The sequence below is a fragment of the Linepithema humile genome, chromosome 6, assembly GCF_040581485.1.
Source record: "Linepithema humile isolate Giens D197 chromosome 6, Lhum_UNIL_v1.0, whole genome shotgun sequence".
NCBI lineage: Eukaryota > Metazoa > Arthropoda > Insecta > Hymenoptera > Formicidae > Linepithema > Linepithema humile.
In genome coordinates, this window is record NC_090133.1 from 4,617,386 (window position 1) to 4,639,999 (window position 22,614).

Below are 22,614 nucleotides of genomic sequence, written 5' to 3' on the forward strand. Positions count from 1 at the left end.
GTTTCTCTCTATTTTTTTATAAACGGACTGACGAACATATGTATGCAATTTATTTTGTTATTAGAATTTTATTTAAATTAATGTTACGCAAAAGTAAAACAATAATTTAAAAAAGCTAATAATTTTAATTTATTTTATTAGCAGAATATTATACATTATCTATTTTACTTGACCTTGATTTCCTCGCTCTGGGCTTTTAGGATAAGAATTAGATTCATGTCATCTATTGTCAATTCTTCGGATGCTGTGAGTTTGTGTAGAATTTTATCTTCGGTCTCTGTTAGATCGTGTTTTATTTCGACATTTGATACAATAAGTCTGTTCCTTTCCTGCTCGATATCAGGGCGTTCCTGTATTGTGACCAGAGAGAGTATCTGTTCGACAAGGCCGCTGTGTGGTTTCACACATGTGTAAAATTAGACATAAATTGGACGTTATGTTCGCCACCCGTATCAATCAATGTCAAAAAGATTTTTATTATTTTATTAACTAAATGTAAGTCTGCTTTATTGTATCAATCATTAAAGATTGAATACTTCTATTATTCACAAATAAACAAATTTGTATTATTCTAAAAAATATTCTTCTGAGAAATATTATTCTGTGAAAAATAAAATAGTAAATTTTGTGAGATAAAAGTTAGAAATAATCGGTCGCATGCTTAAGAAAATATTTTCAGATTATGAGAATAACTGATTTTATATTGCACAGCAACTTTTACTGCAAACTTCATATGTATTACAAATTTTATGAATTTTACATAAATGATATATATCTGCATATATTTTCCTTTTTGAGAAAAGTAAAATCTTACCCAACAGTAAGCGTAAAGTTGACTATCAACACTTTTGCTGCTATTTCTGGTGCGTAATGGGGATTCGGTAGTTTCGTAGTTAGGTAAAGGCGAAAATCAAAGTTGTAGGGCACAATATCCTCGCCAATTTTGACACTGAGCTGTCCGGCATGTCTAAATAGCGTACGTTTAAGAATGGAATCTAGGGCAGCTTCCAATTCTGTACCAACATTTTCAATCAAGCAGGGCTTGCCGAATCGCACGCAATCTTCAATCGTGCGTAAAAGGTCTTTATCCATTATTTTTGTAATTGAAAGTCCAATTGGTTTGCACTGGAATTTGAAATAACTTAGATAATCGAAATAGCAGGAGAATGCTTTGAACAATCCATACAAGCGGTAACTGAAGGAGTCTATCGTACAACTGTAAAACCAGCATTTCAAAAATTTGAGAAATTTAAAATAAATATAAACTTTTCTATTATGAAATTAATTTTCTAAAATTGTTAAAAATTTCAGTTAGACTGTTATATTGAACGCTTTAAATCTAACAAGACAGTCATTTCATATATATATATATATATATGATATATAATATTTATACAAATTTCCAACAGAATTATCGCTTTATCGAATAAAATTTAAAATTATGTTATACATGAGTAAAGTTAAATATTCCAATAATGAATTTCTACTATAATTATAAGCATTATATTTCTGTGATTTTATATTATTATTTAAAGTTTGTATAATGAATATATAAATATAGTTCAGTTGAGTCTCTCTTTTACATTTCATTTCTTATCGGCAGCTGTATGAAATTTATAAAGGGTATATTCCGCAAAATATGTTAAAGGAATTCTCTCACTGTTTTTGCAAGTGACTTACTATATTGCGTATCCACTTGTTCGCCTGTGCCTGCGGATCGATAAAGAGAGGAATTCGCTTGGAATTCATAACGAGAATCGCGTTCTCAACGAATATGGTGTCTTTGGGTAAACCGCAGATGTGCCAATTTCTTATCTCAATCTGATTACCGAGAATTAATATCGGTTTGCAGTCTAGAGTGTGAGGTACATCCTCGCCGAGAGCGCTGTACCAGGAGATCAGAAGCTCCCGGCGGTAGGTGTCCGTGAAAGGTGTCAGATATGCTATCGCACCTGTAGGCAAGAATGGTATGAAGGGATTATGTGAAATAAGCTCCACTCTGCTGCTAAAATAAACAAAGCTGCAGTGGACATTTGATTAGCTTGCTAAAGCCAAAGCTTTGTCCATCTCACATGAATGCAATGGTAAACAATTGTCGTCAATGAACCTATGAAGGAATTGTAATATTATTTCGAGTTTAGACTAGAGGAATCAATAAGAAGATAACATAATGAAGCATTCATTGACAATGTTATGAAAGAATTGTGCTTTTAAAGTTATTCATAAAAAACATAACAAATCAAACTTGCATCAATTAAAAGTAAAAAATGCAAATGTTTCTATGATCATGTTTTGAGATTTTTTGCAGCTTTCATTATTTCTTCATATCTACATGTTTGGCGATAAAGACATTATATAATAAAAGAATAATTTTAAATAATATATATACGTACACAAAGTAATCTTTAAATCTGTTTACCTTTAAAACGAGTATAAAAAGAATATAATATTAAAATCAGGATATAGTTGAATAAAATACGATACATAAGCTTGCTGGAGTATGATAAATATTTCCTTTTAAATATTTTTGATAAGATGTCGTGAATATTGTGCTAGAAGGCCAGATGGAATTTATGTCGCTATACTCTGTAAAGAGCAAGATCCCTATAGGCTTAGCAGAAAAATTGGATTTACTAGAATCGCTGCGAGTTTGTTACATCATAAATGTCATATCAATTCTACATTAAAGTGAATCTTGTAGAATTTTAACAATCGATGCTCTTGTTAAATTTCAAAATAATATAATGACAAATTTCATAATATAAAATTGAAATTAAGCAATTATCTATAATGACACTTTAAGCCATTATGCATGCTGTTATTAATTTCATTAATAATCTTTTTTATTTTATTTTAGTGTGTTTGATTGTTGAAATTACGAGTACGTTTTAATTATCGCGATATAAATTATGAGTTAAATTATGCAAATGACGTCGACTAACAGTAGAGAATTAATATCAAAGAAATTTTTTTTTTTGGATTATTTTTTTCGGTAATATACGGCTGATTGAAACGTTTTGGCTTTTTCTATAAATACAAAATAATTCAAATGAGATGATTATAACATGATCGTCCGCACCTGACGCCAGAAGAATGTCACCGACAGCATTTTTTAGAGATATTTTCATATCCTCCAGTATGACAAACCATCGTTTTTCTTCGTTCGATAGACTCACAATCAATCTTACAGCATACGTAATTCGTTCTTCGTAAAGTTGGGTCTGCCTTTCCAGTTCGGCCTTTCTCACTTCTTCTTCACTCAACTGATTTTGCAACTTTTTGATGCTTCCCTCTACTTCTCGGAGTCTCGACATAGTGGCTTCCAAAATCTTTTCGGTTTCAGCCAAGGTTTTCTCGGTTGTAGTCAAACCTGTCATCTTAGGCGCAACTTTTGTATTCACGTCATAGTAGTTGTATATCGCGTGGATCCACATGCACAAGGAATAGCATGGCTTCGAGACTCGAAGTACCTTTCGATATTGCAATTCCATATTGTAAATACAAATGTACCGATTAAAAACATTCTAGTATTTGTATTAAATTCGTATTAATCGTTATACATTGAAAATAAATGCATATTAAAATTACTTTTTCTTAAAAATTAAATTGATACAGCATGCAGAAATGTAATTTGCTATTTTACAAGATGATATTTACTTTGGCTGGTTGAAAGTTGGGATTTTCTATGTAGTCTTTCAATGTATTGATCATTTCCTCTTTGATATCTTCCTTTTTATAGTGCTGTATTGTGTGAAGGAAATATATTGGATCTGCTAGCATCTCATTTCCAGGAGTCCAGTAATCTAATGTCATTTCACCGGGACGTTCTCCAGGAATCTAAGAATAATCATATATTTTATGAACTTCGTATTTATTAAATTCATTAAAAATCATATTAATCACTTTTTTATAAAACAAGGTAAAGATATCTTGGATCAAGTTTTTTTTTAATTTTTATTGAAATGTATAGTTCTGAAAAGTCAGTTTATTATTATAAAATAATATATTGCTTATTAAAATAATATATTGCCGTGTAAAAGATGCGCATATAAATTGTATAAATAATAAAAAATAAAAAATGACTATTATATTATATGAATTTTTTATAATTATAATTAGTTAAATATTAAAAATAAATATTAATAGTTTATTTAAATATATTTGTAACTATTATTCTGCAATATTTGCATAATTATATGCAAATGCCTGAACAAACCTTATTTGGTTTCACGTTATTCACAATGCACATTGTCTCGATCACTAAACGCACTTCTATCGGCGGTCTTTTCATCGCTCTTACCACCATAATATCGTTTTTATTTAACGCTTTCAAACTGGCCTCGGCAGCCTCGAGCATTGATTTTGCCTCATCTGCGGATATGTAAAACGGGTAAGTTATAAACAGACAATTACAGTTTCTCTCAACTCTTTCGAGTACTACTTAAGTATTACTATTACTCTTGAGTTTTATTTAAATCGTTTAAATGCTTTCAAATTTATAATCTTTTTATGAACACTGTGCTTATGCAATTTTTAAATAATCAAAAAGTTGGGTGCGATTTTAAACATCATTTTTACGATTTGATATAATAAATATATATTAAACTCGGTCAATTGGTGTATATTGATTAAACAAGTATTGAGAATTTTGTCGGTGATTTGTTTTTGATATTGCATTTTTATATTTTTTTCTTACCTGTACGTAAACTCGTACAAGTAAAACTTTTATTTCTATTGCTTTAGATTACTATTTTGTTCCAGTTGTATTTACAAAACGACTGCAAACAATACATATTTAGGCTTGCGTTTCCGCAAGCTTTGCAAACACTTCGTGATATCGCAAAATTCTCCGTCAAAATTCTGATATGTGACCCGCGTACAATGCGATATATTTTCACAAAAGCAGAAAATCAAAGTAAATAACACGGGTATATGTATTCTCGACGCGACAGTTCGCAATATAAGAATGCTATTTCCAATATGCTTTTGCATTCCAAACTGGCTTGAGTTTTCTCAAGATACTAAGATATGGGAATAGATGATGAAAGAACTAATTAATGAAGTTCTCTTTATCTAATATACATATCTAATATCTATAATTTGCATATTACGTGTACGGTATAGCAAGTAGTTAGTTATTATTACGAGATAAGTCAACGCATCTCAACATAAATATAAGTTCTCTAAATTCATCGCATATAATGTATACCTCTGAATTATTATTTAACACGTATGTATTTCATTATAAAAGCAAATGTGTAAATGTGTAAAGTATGGTTTGACTTCAAATGCTAACCAACGTAAGTTATGTAAATATAAATAAAAAGTGTGACGTGACGCTCTCCGCTGCGCCGTCACAAGGGTAGCAGCCCGACCAAGGGGTGGAGGGGGGAGGAAGGGAAGTAGGGGTATGGGGAGGAGGAGTAGGGTGAAAGGGAGAAGGGGGAGTAGGATGAGGGAGAGAAGGATGAGAAGGGGAGTAGGGGAAGTAGAGGTGTGGGGAGGGGGAGTAGATGAAAGGGAGAAGAGGGAGTAGGGTGAGGGAGAGAAGGATGAGAAGGGGAGTAGAGGGAGGGGGAAATCCAGAGTTGCCCCTCGCCCCTGAGAGGAAGCAATCTTCCCCGCTTCAGCGATTGCATTAGGCTGTCTTTGCCTTGGTATTACCGTATTATTATTATTAAATTAAGTGACAGGGAAATTAAGACTCCGTCGTGGGACGGCGACCTGAGTGGCTGGCGCGAGTGAAATGTTGTAAAACGACGGTCACACCCGGGAATGAGCAGGGTCATCGCGGAAAAATTGGAAAGGTCACACGGCAGCGATCACGCAAATAAGGTCATATAGCGAATTCCTGCAATTATCGCCACCCGAACCGCCACCAACATTTTGGCTATACATTATAGATGCACATTATTTTAGAACCGACTCCATAATAATGAAACAAGTGCATAAGGATCGCATTATGCTGCAGAACGAGTGGAAGATCCTGTCGTCGTTGCCAAGGACAAGCATCGAGATGACTTGAGTATGGCCCGGCCAGCTTAGCAAGTCACTCTCACAATTTTCGCATCACACATCAGCATCTTATCGGCTAACGAAAGCGCAAGTTTCCGAAACTGGCGAATAAGTAATAAGAAGGGCGTTCTAGACAATCTGTGGGCGAATCAAAGACGCCTCGCCCTGTCATAATCTGAGGAGCGCGCGAAAAATTTGCACGCAACTCAAAGGACCAGGAATAGCCGAAATCGAAGAAAAACACTGTTCAATGAACTCTCGAACCGCGTAGTGACGGCCCATCGCCCGCGGATAAGATGCACCGTTTTCCATAAACGGCGAACGCCGGTACGCAGACCGTGGCCGAGAATATGCACCACATATCGATCGAGACCATGGGGAGACGCCCCCTCACTCAGGATGCGAGTATCCAAACGAGCGAGGCCGGATTCGACGTCGCGGAAGCAAGGAGTCGCTCCGAGTTACCACCCCAGGACTTTTCTACTCGGTTTAACCCGCTCTACCTGCACCCGAGAGGTGATTCAGCAATTATCGGACACCCTGTGTGTATATATATATATATATAGGGTGTATCCGATCACCCGCTATCGGGGCATACTACCAGATTAAGTGTTTTATTCCGAATCTATCGATCTTAATAATTTGTTGATTCGCAGCGTAGTTAATTAATAAATCATTTTTTTAAATTAACGGATTTTAAGTAGTATAATGACAGTTTGATATTCTGCAACATGTGCAAAGCGAATTTTGGTCTGGCGGATTTACACAATTGAGAATCGAGGTATACCGGATCAGAAGCAAGTTTAGTTGCCTGGCAATGGAAAATAAAAACTGTATATACAGGGTGATTCAAAATAACCTGATGTCCTTGCAATGCCATATTCTTGAGCAAATTCTGAGATGATTTTTCCTTTTACAAAATTTTGTCCGAAGTTTAGTTTTTGACTTATAATTGAAAATAGTTTACTACTTACGAGTCCGATACAACGGACAGACAGGGACGGTGCAATGCGTCATGAGACGATAGTAAACATTTGACAGTCTCATTATACGTTGCGCGTCCCTGCTTGCCCGTTGTACCGAACTCGTAAGTTGCTACCTATTTTCAATTATAAGTCGAAAACTAAGCTTTGGACAAAATTTTGTAAAAGGAAAAATCGCAGAATTCGCTCAAGAATATGCCATTGCAAGGACATCAGGTTATTTTGAATCACCCTGTATATACTATATATATATTTCCAATTGTATTGATTTTCTCTCATCACAATGTGAAATATTTGTCACGGCACGCTTCACACGAACGCTTTGACGATGCGCATCGCGTTTCCGTACGACAATTACTATTATTATCCCGAAATTCATCAATCTTGCGAAAAGTGTACAAAAAAATAAAGTGAACAATAATTTCAAGTATTATTATTTCGATCGAGCTGAGTAAAGTGTTATAGAAAGACCCTTTCAATATGCGATGTTCTTGAACGTGTGAAATTTTAACAAGCTGATTAATGAATTTTAAACCCTTCCTGATCAAAAATTATAGCCACGACATTTTGGCATTAAGATTTTCATCTTCAAATGATTCAAGAATCTGAGGGAATCATGAACGGATGTTATGATAAGTCTGTCGACTATCCAACGACTATCCAAGGACAAACCAATAGCACTATCATACGTCGAAGTCATAAAACTTTTGTACAAAGCATTTTTTTGTAAAATCCTGTAATTTCCAGATATTTGACTGTTTAAAATAAAATGAGACACCTTTTACACACGCGCGCACGCATGCATCCACCCACCCACCCACTCACCCACACACACACACACACACACACACAAAAGCGCCCGCATTGTGCTGTTTTAAATAACATAATTTGAAGTCTACTTTCACGGTGAAACATTTATTTCGCAGGGATAAAACGCACTCAAGTCGATCTCCACCTCATCCCTGATCACTTTATTTTCCTCCCTCATTTTTGATGCCGCCGCTTCTTGTTTCACAGCTGCCACTTTAGTTTTTTCGGCTTCAATCTACAACAAGCGTATTTTAGGCTTATTTTATCCACAATTCGTATTTTAACTACGTAAACATATTTTGTAAAGGGTATATTAACTTGTGCGATGAGAGGATTTAGAAACAGATTAGTATAAATTTTAAAAGAGAGAAGAATGGAATCTGATTAAATTTGTCCATGTAAATAATAAAATTGTTAGGGAGCAAAAATTAATTAAAATAAAATATAAAAGTTATAACAATAAAATAAAATTATAATGAATACGTGTATAAAAGTTAGAATGCAACTATTTTATAATTCATAACATCAAAGTATAACTTATAAAACATAAAATTTTAATAATTGTGTTGCATTCTCATTTTACTCTGACAATGTTTGTAATATAATTATTGAAAAAATATACAGAAAAATCTGGGAAATTCGTTCATTTAGTTTTGTTCGTTTAATACCATTCGTTTCTACGCTTTTAAACTTGGATTATTATAGCTTATGGAATTAGTATGATGCTCTCTTTGCGCGAGCATATGCAAACTGATTATTATGACTTTTAAACGTGTACTTTTTATTAGGGATTGTATTTTCTCGGCGAATCATAAATGCGAAAATTTCAGTAATCGTATTTTTTTATTGTATGTCGTTTATTTATTATAAAAAATATTCTAATTTAATAAGAGCAAAGCAGTTAACTTTAAACTCATGATAATGTATTGTTTTCTGCAGTTGAGAGAAAGAAATTTTTAACGAATATGAGTATATCTCTTAAACGAGAAAATTTTTAAGCATTTTATAGCGAAAAATAATGACTTAATTTTAGATTTTATTGTAACGGTTCTTTTTTAATTAATAAATTAAAATGATAAAGTATTTTCGTTCGAATATACTTACTCTTAATTAATTAGTATATGATACTTTGAAACCTTGTAGTGTAGTGATGTCTTGCCTGGGGATACGAAACTTACAAAAAAATTTCGCGAACAGGTAGCTTTTAATTTTGCTAAAACGTTACATTATTTTATCAGAGCTCTTTTGACATAAACAAAATCGCGAAAAGATTCTTCTGCTTACAAAAGCTTACGACAGCTTTGAACAATAATTGCCTTACAAAAACATCATTAGAGTTAATGATTAAAGGGATCTTTATAATAAGTTTTTTACTAAATAATTTTACGAAAAAATCAAGACATCAAAGATATAAGACATCAAAGGAATTATTAAAGATCGAGATAAATCAGGTGTTTCTTTTACAATTGAGTGATGCAAACTCGAAATGACCCCATGGCACCGCGATGGAGGAAACAGCCGAGTGAAAATCGCTACGACATGTGCCTGTAAGCGCTCAGCCGTACAGGTCACCGGCACACGAACACGTGACATAGGCAGTTATCGCTTGTGTGCGTGCTTTCCCTATCGCGGTGTCATGATGTCATCGATTTCGAGTTTGATCACTGATTGTGAGTCAAAGAATAATTTCAGTTCCATCATGAAAGATATCGTTGAATAGATCTATGTTATCATAACTGATGAGATTTCGTACGAAAAACATGATAACATATTTAACTGTCAAAGATAAAGATTGCAAAACTTTTTATTTGACGAGTATTGAGCTTACTGTGTTTCGAGAAATTTCTTGAATTATCCTCGCCATAACTTCCGTCGCTTTCTCTAACTTCGGCTTTATATGTTTCACTATTTTCTGTATATCATTAACTTCTGCCTCTGTGTTTGCCAACTTGGTCAATCCTATTTGGGGACGTCGATGCGTTGAGTTACAAAGGCTAAATTGTATGCTGATTTATGTAAATCAGATGCAGTCATTAATTTGCATTGTCTTGTATTTTGAACAAGTCAGCGATAATGGATTTTCTTTTAAAGCTTATAAAGTTTGAGTAAATGTGTTCCCTGACTCGACATGATGTTAATCGACAGAATAAGAACATAGTCTCTAAAGAAACATAATTTTCTGTGCTTTTAACAACGTTGATTATAATATATATATATATTGCTTTCGATAATAATAAAGTAAATAAAAATTTTAAGTAACGTATATATAGACATACGATTATTTTCCAATTATCTCTCATACAAAATATTAATATAAAATTAAATTATATCGGATAATGAAGATATAATAATGACTTGATTAAGATAATTTTTCGTACATACAAATCAAACTAACTTTGAATTGATTGATTGAATAGGACTTTTGATTGACTAGTTTGATTGAAATATTATATAAAAATACATCATGAGGATTTGAAAGCTAAAATATTTTATTTCCAGCCTTCTACGGATGCGAATGATACGCACGACGTACACGTAGGACAAATCGATATTAAATTTACTACAAGCTAGTATCAGACAAACAGCGTTAAATTTATGGACTGGAAAATTATCGAGTGCGGTCATGTACCTTTGACCCATAAAATCCGTTTACTTTTGTGCCAAGTGTGCGCCAGTGATAAAATAAGAAAGGCATTAAATAAAAGAAAAATTTTCGTTGTAATTCATCTAAAATCGATCATTTAAATTGAACCTTTTTGGCCTTCAACTAAGAAAGAATTTTCCAGACAAAAAGAAACAATTAAAATTTTATATTCTTTTTTCCTTTCACTTTGTACAGTTTTTCAAATTCTATTTTGAGATTTCGATTACATTACAAAAAAAATATATCACACATTATTTGTTACAATCTGTATGTATCTGAGAGAATAAATTGTGAATTTAAATTTAAAATTTGTCTAAACATTTTTGAACAATATAATATTTAATAATTCTGTAGTTTTAAACTTTACTCACCAGCGGACAAACGAGTTATTGCAGAATTTAATTCGTTCTTCTTCTTTTTCAGCAGCTTGGTATAGCTAGTCAGTAACTCCATGTACGACGTAGAAGTAACATAGTTACAACGTTCTAGTTCCTAAGGTAAGTTTTATTTAGTTTTATTTAGAGTACAGTGTCTATCTCATATGAAATAAAATTGTGTGTTTACCTTCAAGAAACGATCACTGGCATTGATCGCGCTGCTATGCATATATCCGCATATCCTTATGATAGGTTGCCAAATTTTGTCCGTGATCAATTTGTCTTTAATGTCCGACAGAAGATACGTTGCTATGCTCTATGCAAAAATAGGTGTGTTGCAACTAATTATACTCAGTATCATTAGTTTTCAACTAATTACACTCTTTTTCTACCGTCATGTACTTCGTAATAGTAATAATTTGAGGCTGGCAAACTTGGAGAAATTATGTAATATTACGCTCTATGAACTTATACCAAGTTACGAAAATTAATTTATGAGGAACTTCCGGGGGAAATCAAAACGTAACTCAGAATAAGTGATGTCGCGAAATTATTAAATGTTATACGCTGAGATATCCATATTCATACGCTACATTGAACATTGCTATCTCCAAAATTCCTTATAACAAAAGATGCGGATTCTCGTACGAGATAAGTACATTCCCACATTAGATGATTATATTTAGTGTTAAATGCGGATCAAAATAATCGAAAATTTTGGATATTTTATAATTTGATACAATAAAAATTGTCGAAACATCTTTAAAAAATTTATTTCATAACTCAAATATTCTGTTTTGGAACTATCACATAATGGCATTAGTATCGAAAGTGATAAGTGACATTAAAATTTATATTATTTGATTATATCAACTTATTTGATTATCATAGTTAATATAAAATAATAATCTCACATAGAATTACGAAGATTCTAAAAGAATAAAATAATAAAATCATTAAATTTCTCTAAATTCTCAATGTGATATCTCATAATATTAAAACTTCGTATTAATGTAATCTATAATTATATATATAATTAATATTTGAGCTAGAGAGATTTTTTTTTTTTTTAACGTTGACTTAATATTTGTATAAAAAAATATTTATAGCAAAGATTAGCGGAGACAGATATATTTCTAGTCACACTTTTATCGTATTATACAAACCTGAAGCGCGGTATTCGGCCAGGGGCAAAACCAATCAATTGTAGAGCAATTTATTAGCGCCGGAAATTGTCTGATGCGAGCACGAAATATATCTCCGATCGGGCTGTATATTAAAAATGTGCAACATTAAATTTCTGCTTGTGAATTTATGATTAGATATAAAAATTAAATCGCACATTTCATAATTTATCGAATAATAATATGAGAAATTAAATTAAATATTAAAGCAACTTGTAAGTTAATTCTTTAACAGATTACTGTATTTACTTAATGAATTATTGACTTACAAATGAATTTTACCTAATTTGTACTAGTTAATTCTCTAAATACTTATTTTAGCAAATCGTCTTAAATTATTTAATTACTGCATAATCTTGTATTACAAATCTATAATTATAATAATACTTTTTCAAACTGATTAAACAGATTAAGAATAGAAAAGCAATAAATTTATTTGGGCAACAAATTTTTTTTTATATTAATAGGATTAATGAATAATATTATTATTTTTCTAGTCCCTCTTTAAAAGATCCTTTCAGTTTAACAAGTATAAAAAAGTATGATTAAAGGATACATGGTATAAATTAGCATTTAAAAAAAAAATTGGCAAAAAACTTGATATTGTAGAATGTACACAATGCAAGTATGATTCGAATATCAATTAACGTTGAGTGATTTCTTTATTATATGAAAAATCTATGCAGACATAGATGAACTTGTACTTGTACTTTTAGCAACCGACGCGAATAAATTAAATTCACCGAGCAATATTTCGTCAATCTTTTGGGCTTTTCGCCGTTTTACATTTTATCTATTAATATTTGCCCAGATATTGGATATTGGAGCTTTCAAATATTTGTACAGTTACTTTTTTATCTTTATTCTATTAAAATCTAATTCTTTATGTAGGAAATTATGCTTATTAACTTAAAAATCTTAAGTCAGATAAAAATACTTACAAAAGCTTGATGATGAAAGCTTGAAAGACATGGATTATTTATGAAATAAAATTTGTATATCAGTTTTTTAGAAACTGTAATTGAACAATTTTCATAAAAATTTATATTATTTTTATTATTCATTACATTTTATTTTATGTTTCACATAAATATCAAAAAAATTTAATGACTGAACTATTATCCCAAAATCTATCGATCCATTCTTTGCTTATAGCAACTTTACATTAAGGTGCGGCATGCGATATAAGATTAATGACGTCAATTAAAAACTGACGGCTATTAAAAACTGTGTGACTCGATATATCAGAATCGTATCTATTCGTCGTAAATGTACAAATTTCATAGATGAATCTTTGAATTCATTAGCATGTCATGACAAGGAATAATTCAGTTTTGCGCGATTTCATGTCCAACATTGTATTAAAAGCTATGTGACAGTTATGTTTTTCTGCTTCCGAAAATGTGCCATCGCATAAATTTCATATTTTTGTTTTTAATATCCATTTGTTGTAACTTGTAATTTCTTGCTAGCTACCTTGCAAAGTGACGTAATCATTTATAGGGCATAAAAAATAAAATTATAAAAATTATTATATTATAAATATATACTATAAAGTTTTTCACGAGACGTTAAAAAGTGGCACTAATTGTAAAATTTAAGTTTTTAAGTACCTCATTGTGATGACAATATGTAAGTTGTTTCTGACTGCCTTCAGATAAGCGGAAAAAAGATTGCCCTTATTGATCTGCAGTCTAGGCTCTTGTATTGACGTCCGCATTGCTTGATATATTTTGTCCATTTCATCAGCTTGATATACGTTCGGAACATCGCCGGTGCTCAGTATATTATTTAAGTCCTCCAACATGGAGTCATTTTTTATCTAGATGAACGTATAATTTCATAGAACGTTAGGGGATATGATTTATAGAAACGCGAAGAATTTCAATATCAGCACAAATTACAGTCATTCTAAGAGTGCCATTTAATTTTATTTAATTTAATTAATATTTAATTTAATTTAATTTAATTAATGAAATATACACACATTTCAATTGTTACTAAATTATTTGTTCGTTATATTTCAAATTGACACTTAAATGATTACTTCAATTGGGTTTTAAAATGCATTTTTTTTTAAATTAAAAAAACAATATTTTACTCATAAGCGAGACATTCCTCTAAGCATTTCCTTAAGCAAAAAATCTTACATGAAGCATATTCAGTAGTAAACTTGAAATCGCTGACACTATGGCATTGCGATAGAGGAAGCACTCACACAAGTGAAAATTGTTACGTCACGCGTTCATGTGCGCTCAGCTGTTTCGGTACCGTACTGGCACACGGACGCGTAACGTAGGCAATTTTCGCTCTCGTGCGTGCTTCCCCTATCGCGATGTCATGATGCTATTGGTTTCGAGTTTGCATTATTGAGCATATTCCTCTTTAACACGTATTCATCTATAAAAAAGTGGACGCACGAGCTATGATCATGAGTAAATTTTTCTATAGGAAATTCCATAGTAACTTGAATAGCCTCTTGAAATAAGAGGATATGCAAGATACACGCATTTGATAAAAGAAGATTATTATTTAGTTGCTACGCGATATGCATGCGATCACCATACACAAGGCAGCGAGCTTTGTGCGAGCAGTGACAAGTTGTGTACCGTGCTGTTCGAAATGAACGAAGTAAAAGAAAGGATTTTCCTCTAATCCAGGGCTCGGAATTATTTCATCTTTTCGGCCGATTCTCGTGGTATACGCCTCCTTTTCTCTCCTTACCGCGCGCGCGGCAGCCACTAGGGCCAGCGCCGCCAAGCGTTAGGAGCAGCGTTATCCGATTAATATTTAAAAAATTGATTAAAAATATTTTTTTCCCCAATAGCAATAGTACCTCATAGGTGACGTGGAAATTTATTGAAATATTTCCACATAATAAATTTAAAAATCAAAAAAATATTTTTAATAAATTTTTTTAACTTTTAATAATTAAGGGAGAAGAACTCAACATTTATCGCCGCTCCTAACGTTCGGCGGCGCTGGCCCTAGGGCGACTGCCGCGCGCGCGATAAGAAGAGGAAAGGAGGTGTATACCACAAGAATCGGCCAAAAAGATGAAATAGTTCCGAGCCCTGCTTTAATCAATATATGATAATCAGGTATAAATTAATGCTTATTGTTAATAAGATTGAAAGTAACAAACATTTGTTTTAAAGTATCGTTATAAATGCTCTAAATAAGAATAATATTAAATTTACAAGAAGAAGAGATTCTTCTAACATTAACAGGATTGCATTAAATCCAGTGTCTTATTGTTATAAGTTGTTTCTCTACATATTAAAGTATCTTCTTCAGGCCGTATATCAGAGAAAAATCCTCTAGAATCAAAAGGATACCGCTAAAGAATAGAATATTTTTTTAGGGTGTGTAAAATAATTATATGCTTAAAGCAGACAAGCATATTTTACAATATGAAATTAATACAAAAAAAAAAGAAAAATACATATATTTGTATTAATTATACCTATACTTATTTATTATTTACAATACGTATAGATAATGCGGATGATATACATGAGTGATACGGATACGTCGTAATAATACGGGAAGCAAATTTTTTCGTATCATATCATTGTTTTCAACGTTACAGTAAATTCGTCAGCCGTGAGTATTGGACTCCACATACACAACAACGGAAAGTCACGTCTATGTGCGCTCAGCCATCGATTCGACGCTCGGTCGTCAATTTGACGCCGGCGCACACGGACGTGACTTTGCGTTGGTGTCGTGTGAAACTCAAATACGTACGGCTGGCGATATTGCGTTACAATGATACAATACGAGAATACTCAATAAATCCGCACACGATCAATATATAACCATAATCATAACGTAGCTAAATAATTATAAACATAAATTTATTTAAAATTATTTAAAATAATAATAATTTGTTTAACAACATTGTGCACATTTAGTTATTGTAAAATTTAATCTCGCTGTTATACCTGCGTATCTGAGAATAAAAAGACAACAGATTGATTCCGCAATCCTGTCTTTAGCATTATATTTTTGATGTCGTCTCTCCAATTGTAAATTGTATAACATCTATTGATTTCAATCTGGAAACAGTTGTACTCTTGGATATGCGATGAAAGCTTTGTTAAGATCTGACGTCCTAGTAAAATAAAAGCGTTCCGCTTTGAACTTACCATTTCGCATTACCGGACGCAATTTATACAATATAATAAGCAGAAGCTGCTTAGACGAAGAGAGTCATCGATATTAATTTCTCAGAAATATGAGAAAAATTTCAAGATATTAAATGATTGTTAAAATGAATAAGAAGAGAAAATCAAGGGCAGTTAATATATTTGATTTTGAGATGAAAATTTCATTTCTCTGACAAGATCAGTTTTAATTTTTTAAACTTATATAATATGGTAAACATATATTATTCAACGTATATAAAAAACATTAGACATATGTTTAAAGTTGATTAATTAATACCGATGTAATCCACATTTAAACTTAATAGGAGAGTATTTAAACTCTCTCTCTCTCTCTCTCTCTCTCTCTCTCTCTCTCTCTCTCTCTCTCTCTCTCTCTCTCCCTCCCTCTCTCTCTCTCTCTCTCTCTCTCTCTCAATTATTATTAGTCATACATAAAAATACTTAAATTCTATTTGCACGTATCTAACACAATCTGTTTGATAAGCGCGTGTCCGGCATGACTCGAAGACTACTTATTGTAATAAACTGAAAAAATACACACATTCTACTTGATAAGGACCGTGATGCTTTATTATTAATAATTTGTCCAGTCACCTCCATTATCAATAATTGCCTGGCATCCGAGGCACACTTTCCACTAATTTTGTGGCATATTCTTGAAATAAAGATCTCTAGATCAATCAAATTTCTCGAAATAGCTGCTTGACCTTCCAAAGCTTAAGCTTCATGAATGTCCAAACATTTTGGAATTTGCATCCGGCTAACTGAGGCTTTCTTTACAAAGCATTTTAGAGGGAGGTGCGTTACTCTATCTGCTCCCGTTAGAATTTCTTGTCTAACGATTTCCAGGCAAAGGTTTCGCCGGACACGGTCTTATAGAAAGATTGTATAAGCATACCTGATCCAGCCATTCCTAGCAATAAAGCATTTCCTCTTGGTTGCCGAAGAATACGCATAATTCGACAAATGTGATTCATAGCATCTTCAAAAAATATTAATTGTATCGGCGACATTGTTGAATGATTATAATCCTCCAAAAAGTCGATCAGAATTTTTTTCATCTATTAATACATAAAAGAGATTAAAATAACATACATTTTATTTTTGTGATTGTTAAATTACTAAAAATTATAACTTAGAAATTTTTATTATATTACATATTAATTATTAAATTGATATTATTAAACTATAAATAGTAAATTACTTTTTTCATATCTGTTATTTGTTCATATTCTCGCGTCGTACTGCAAAAATCACCATAAAATAATGATTTTGTCCCGATAATATTATCAGCATCACAATTAAACTTCTCCTTTAATATATTCCGTAAGAATTGCTCTAAACATTTTCTATCCTCATCGTTAATCAAACGATCACTGAAGATTCGAATATTCTCATGATACCAAAGTAATAACAGCTTCTCGCGAGTCTGTGCAAAAAGACAAATTAAATGTGTATAAATATTATATAATACTTTTAAAATTAAATTAACGAAATACGCGAATTTATGAGCAATAAAAAACGTGTCGATTTTTACTGGATATAATTTTAAAACACGTGTTTTTGCTTCTTGATACGAATCGCATGACGCATTCAATTTCATACTAGCTATTGGATAAAGTATGACATTGGTTTATAACCGTGCAATCATCTATCTTTTAAAGCAGTTTGAAAAAGAATTAAAAGCGTTTAACAACGTTCATCGATTTATGTACAGAGTGACCTTTTTGTCACGCCAAATGAAGCCATTTGAACGATATGCTTCTTTTTGCTTTACTTTCTAAAACAAAGTTATTTTTTTTTTTTTGCTTTATTTGAACTTCGCAATAGCGATATATTGCTCATACAATGCCACGAGCGATGCGCACGTACGAGCCACAGCCGAATGGTAGATTCGTCTGACTATACGCGTGCTTTAATCACTTGAGCACATATTCCTTTATCGAGAATAGTTCTTTTCATAGAATAAAATTATTCAGGTTTATCAACATTTCTTTATTGAAGTAGTTTATTATTAGTTTCGAACTGTTTTTTTAAATGAGATACAGATTTTTAAATTAACAATATTGGAAAATTATACTAACTAGCATTTTTCTTGCGTCCGCCATAAGAATACCTTGGAACACTTTGCTCAAATCGTGAAGGTTAAAAGTGTAGTGGGATTTGTTGGGAGTGGGTAACATTTTGCTGCGTATAATTGTGAAAACTTTCAAAGTGCCGTCTACTATATCGTCCAGCATATTTCCGAGCTTCGGTGTGTTTGAAAGCCACGAGTTGAAGATTGTTCTGAAGATATGCGACTACAAGCCAAATATAAAATTAACTTAGATTAAATTCATTAGATTAGATTTATTTTTAACTTTATAAGTATTAAATTATTATTTAACAAAAATATAAACAGTAAATGCATAATTTTGCTTTGCATGTATAAATTCTTTGAACAAGTTTTAATTAATTTTTTTTTTAAAGTTTATTTTTTATGTAATTCTGTCTTAACTAATTCTAAAACAATTTTGCAGAATTTACCTTAGTAAAATTTTAATTTCAAGATTATAAGAGTAATTAATATTAAAATTTGAAAAGTAGTGAAAGTTGATTTATGGTGAAAGAAAAGTTAATTTAAATTTCTTATAATAGAAAACCGTACGCACATGTTAAAAAAAAATTACCGCCTACGTTTCTACTAAAATTTACTTTATTATCTCGTTTATCTCATTTTATTGAATACAGTAATAATACTCTTATTATAGTATTATTATCTTAATGATAATAATCTTGGTAATTATATCATTATCTTGATTTAATATTCAACCAGTGGCTTTTATATAACCGCAAAATGTACCGCAGAATTAGAAGAACACTCCGCAGAGAGTATAAATATATTTGACATAAATATTTCCAACACTCGGACCCGCTTCACCGACCTTGATCGAAACGTACACAGAAGGGAGTCTTGCGGAGTCGGCAGGGATTATAGTCTCCATTATATCAACGGAGTAGATAATTATGATAAATTATGGTCGGTACGTCACGATTTACGACGTCTAATTGCGATGGGCATAAAGGAGCAAGGCAAACAATGTAGCTACGGTGTCACGGTGTTCTTTCTTTTCTACGAACTGCGATTATGCGCCTGGGTGTGGATGTCGATTTAACGGAAGAAAACTTGACGACGCAGTGCAAGGAAATACACGTGTCGTATACGTATAGTTCCGGGTGTAACAAGATGCTGTGTCGTCGGAAGATTTCGACAAGCTATTTTCGAGGGCCAATGCTTGAAGTTTTTTTTAAATTTAAATTTCAATACGCAGAATAAGTGGAAATGCAAAGCTAAATATTACATGACAAAAATTTTGGTTCTAAATTTCTCTTATGAGATTGCGTATGCGTATGTGTATCCTTTTTATATGAGATGTCTTTGAAGTCTATTGACAATTTTTACTTCTATAGTTTTACTATAGTTTCTTTAATAAATTTTGAGTCAATAGATTTGTATCAAAAATGTAATTTTCTTTGATAAAAATACAATATAACACGAGGGATATGTTCCGTGTCACATAAATCTGTGTTATATGAAAAAAATATGCCCTGTTAATATATTTACAAATAAAAAAGAAAAAAAAGAAGGCTTTGTGAAAGATTGGTTCCAAAAAAGGAATATCTTGTCACACATTAACTAAGTAAGGGAACTTAGAATCTCAAGTAATAACAATTAAAAAAATTATTATTACTATTTGTAAATAAAGAAAAATATCATGATAGATTTAACAGGATAGATTTATGAAAACATAAAGCATTTTTTTCACAGAAATCACTATTTACATACTATTTTTATCTTTGATTTATTATCTGCAGATTGGGGCTTACCTTTATTGTTACACCTAAAATATACAATTTCAAAGATTGATTTAGGGATTTAGTGATGTAAACGTCACTAAACGTCATTAAACCTTTTCGCTTTTTATTTGACACATGATGACGGTGTTGTCGTGTCTGTCGACAGCTATGCTTGAAATCTTGCAAATTTTATTTAATCCTCGTCTTTATTCGAAAATTATGACTTCAGCGTACAAAATTTGCTCGGAAAAATTTCACATTTTTTTCCAGATGAAAATAAAATGACCAATTTCTTACGGGCGACCGTCGATAAATGTAAGCAATTAGCGTTAATGTATTCAACGCGCAGTTTCGCAAATACCGTGCGAACTTACTTTGCCATCGTCCTCCATCTCTGGAAAAGCAATAATATGGAAATGTCGTAAGAGTCTAGCAGTTATTGGGTTTCTTCCACCTCTGGATAATCCCATTGCTGCGACAAAATTTACGTCCTTGATCAATCTGAAAGATCCGATTTCCTTTCTGTCATACCACCCTAGAGAAAACACATTGAAATTTTAACTTACTTATTACGCATTTTTCGTTTTATTGTATTGCACAATATACACTATGACTATCATTTTCTCTGACTGGTATTTTAATAAAACAAATTTTTTTAATGCTAGTATAAAATAAAAATCGCAAAACATTTCTTAATTTGTTGAAACTTGATTCAATAAGATGAGAGCATAATCTAACGGATAATATATCAGATCTTTTAACAATTCCACGGCTGTGTAATTTATCCGATATTGTGGGAAAAATATATTAATCTGGTCTTTATACGGAATGTACAAATCGAATGGAATGCATGATATCGGATTCCGTCTACGTAAAAGGTCGTTCTCGATAATACACATTGCCTTGGGGGCCATTATACCGTAGAAGTGGATTATTAAGATTCGTTGAATTCTGAATGTAAGTGAGCAAGTATTTAATAGCATTGTGAATTAACATTTCACACGTATTTTAATCGAGTGAATTAATATTAATAATTTATATATTTTTATATACAGATGCTCTACTTTTTGTATGCATTACAATAATTGTCATCAATTAAATTTTGGATTATTGATACAATTCAACAAATTTTTTTTTTTTCAATGAAAATTTTTGCACGGAGAGCGCTGGAAGATTGAAATTAAAGTTTTCATTAATTTAAGAGTTGATTTTACTTACTTCGTGATACAATTTATCTTCAAGGAAATCGTTTAAACGAAGGTTCTAATGAAATACGAAGGAAATACGAAGATTGCGAATCTCTCGAGTAAAAAGTATTTAACGATGCTACGGCATTGGAAATGACAATTATTCATTAACCTTTATTATGCATTATGCAATTTATACCATATAAAGCAAAAAATAATATAGAATTATTTATAATATAAAATTACGCAATATTGCTCGATAATTATTTCTCTCTTTTATCAAAAAAAGAATTTAAAGAAATAATGCTATATATTCATTCTAAATATATTATAAAATTTAGCTGTCTATCAAAGTCAAGTATAAATATAATTAAAGATTGACATATTTATGATTTAAAAAAGTATATTAGCGATTATGTTATTCTATATTAAATATGATTATACATATGCAATTGCATGTATCAATTTAATATTAGTTTTGCATGTTATTATAAATTAATTAATTTTATAACTTGATGTTTAGGCTCGCAAATTTCAAAACGATGGAATAGCAGGAGAATCTCAAGCCAAAGAAGATTGTAATTCTTGATACTTTTTATTGAAACCAATGTTTTAATTAATTTCGTTAATTTACTCACCGCCAAAATCCATAAATTGACGAATTAATTCAAGAGGCGATTGGGCGTCGCATGTATCCAAGGTCGGCATGTTCAAATCGTCAATAAAGAAAATTTGCTTTTTTAGAATAGGCGGCCCATAGATACCTTTACGTCGCCTGTTCAATTTCGTGTCAATTACGTCCTGCGTGGAAATAGATCCGTACTAATCAATCCAATTTCCTGTACAAGAAATATGTAATTCGCTTTCTTACGGTACCTGCGTCTCATTTGCCGTGGTTCGCGCCGAGAATGTCAGAAAATCGCAAATATATTTTTTTGGCATGCTGCGCGATAATTTTGCTGATATCGTTAAAGTCTTGCCGCTTCCGGTTGGACCCACGCAGAGTATATTCGTTTCATTAATCAGAAGATATTCAATTATCACCGAATTTCGCACATAGTCCATAGTTGGAATTTCGATATCTGTAAAAGCATTGTTTGTCAAAGATTAATAGTGTACCGAATAAAATGTTGTATATTAATTAATTTATGTGCTGTAAGATGTTCCATAGAGATTTCAAATTCTTATATCAATAAAATCTTTGATCAATTTTAAAGGCACAACGATATTTTTGTATACAGGGTGATTCAAAATAACCTAATGTCCTTGCAATGCCATATTCTTGAGCGAATTCTGAGACGATTTTTCCTTTTACAAAATTTTGTCCAAAACTTAATTTTCGAGTTATAATTGAAAATAGTTTGCTACTTATGAGTCTGATACAACGGACAGGCAAGGACGATGC

At 31.8% G+C, this 22,614-nt stretch overlaps 1 protein-coding gene across 1 annotated transcript in view; it reads right to left on the reverse strand.

The window, feature by feature from the left end:
* LOC105676984 (dynein axonemal heavy chain 1-like) overlaps window positions 1-22,614 on the reverse strand; it is a 106,699-nt gene that overhangs the window by 11,427 nt on the left and 72,658 nt on the right. Inside the window, exons 30-48 of the mRNA XM_067356925.1 lie at window positions 22,086-22,291; window positions 21,848-22,010; window positions 20,397-20,557; window positions 18,270-18,485; window positions 17,390-17,614; window positions 17,084-17,246; window positions 15,961-16,130; window positions 13,627-13,835; window positions 11,996-12,098; window positions 11,017-11,145; window positions 10,824-10,944; window positions 9,637-9,767; window positions 7,938-8,043; window positions 4,217-4,371; window positions 3,658-3,837; window positions 3,080-3,470; window positions 1,681-1,952; window positions 815-1,125; window positions 174-390 (exon numbers count right to left, since the gene is read on the reverse strand). Of these exons, the coding sequence (XP_067213026.1) occupies window positions 174-390; window positions 815-1,125; window positions 1,681-1,952; window positions 3,080-3,470; window positions 3,658-3,837; window positions 4,217-4,371; window positions 7,938-8,043; window positions 9,637-9,767; window positions 10,824-10,944; window positions 11,017-11,145; window positions 11,996-12,098; window positions 13,627-13,835; window positions 15,961-16,130; window positions 17,084-17,246; window positions 17,390-17,614; window positions 18,270-18,485; window positions 20,397-20,557; window positions 21,848-22,010; window positions 22,086-22,291 (3,629 nt within the window). The remainder of the gene's footprint in view (window positions 1-173; window positions 391-814; window positions 1,126-1,680; window positions 1,953-3,079; window positions 3,471-3,657; window positions 3,838-4,216; window positions 4,372-7,937; window positions 8,044-9,636; window positions 9,768-10,823; window positions 10,945-11,016; window positions 11,146-11,995; window positions 12,099-13,626; window positions 13,836-15,960; window positions 16,131-17,083; window positions 17,247-17,389; window positions 17,615-18,269; window positions 18,486-20,396; window positions 20,558-21,847; window positions 22,011-22,085; window positions 22,292-22,614) is intronic.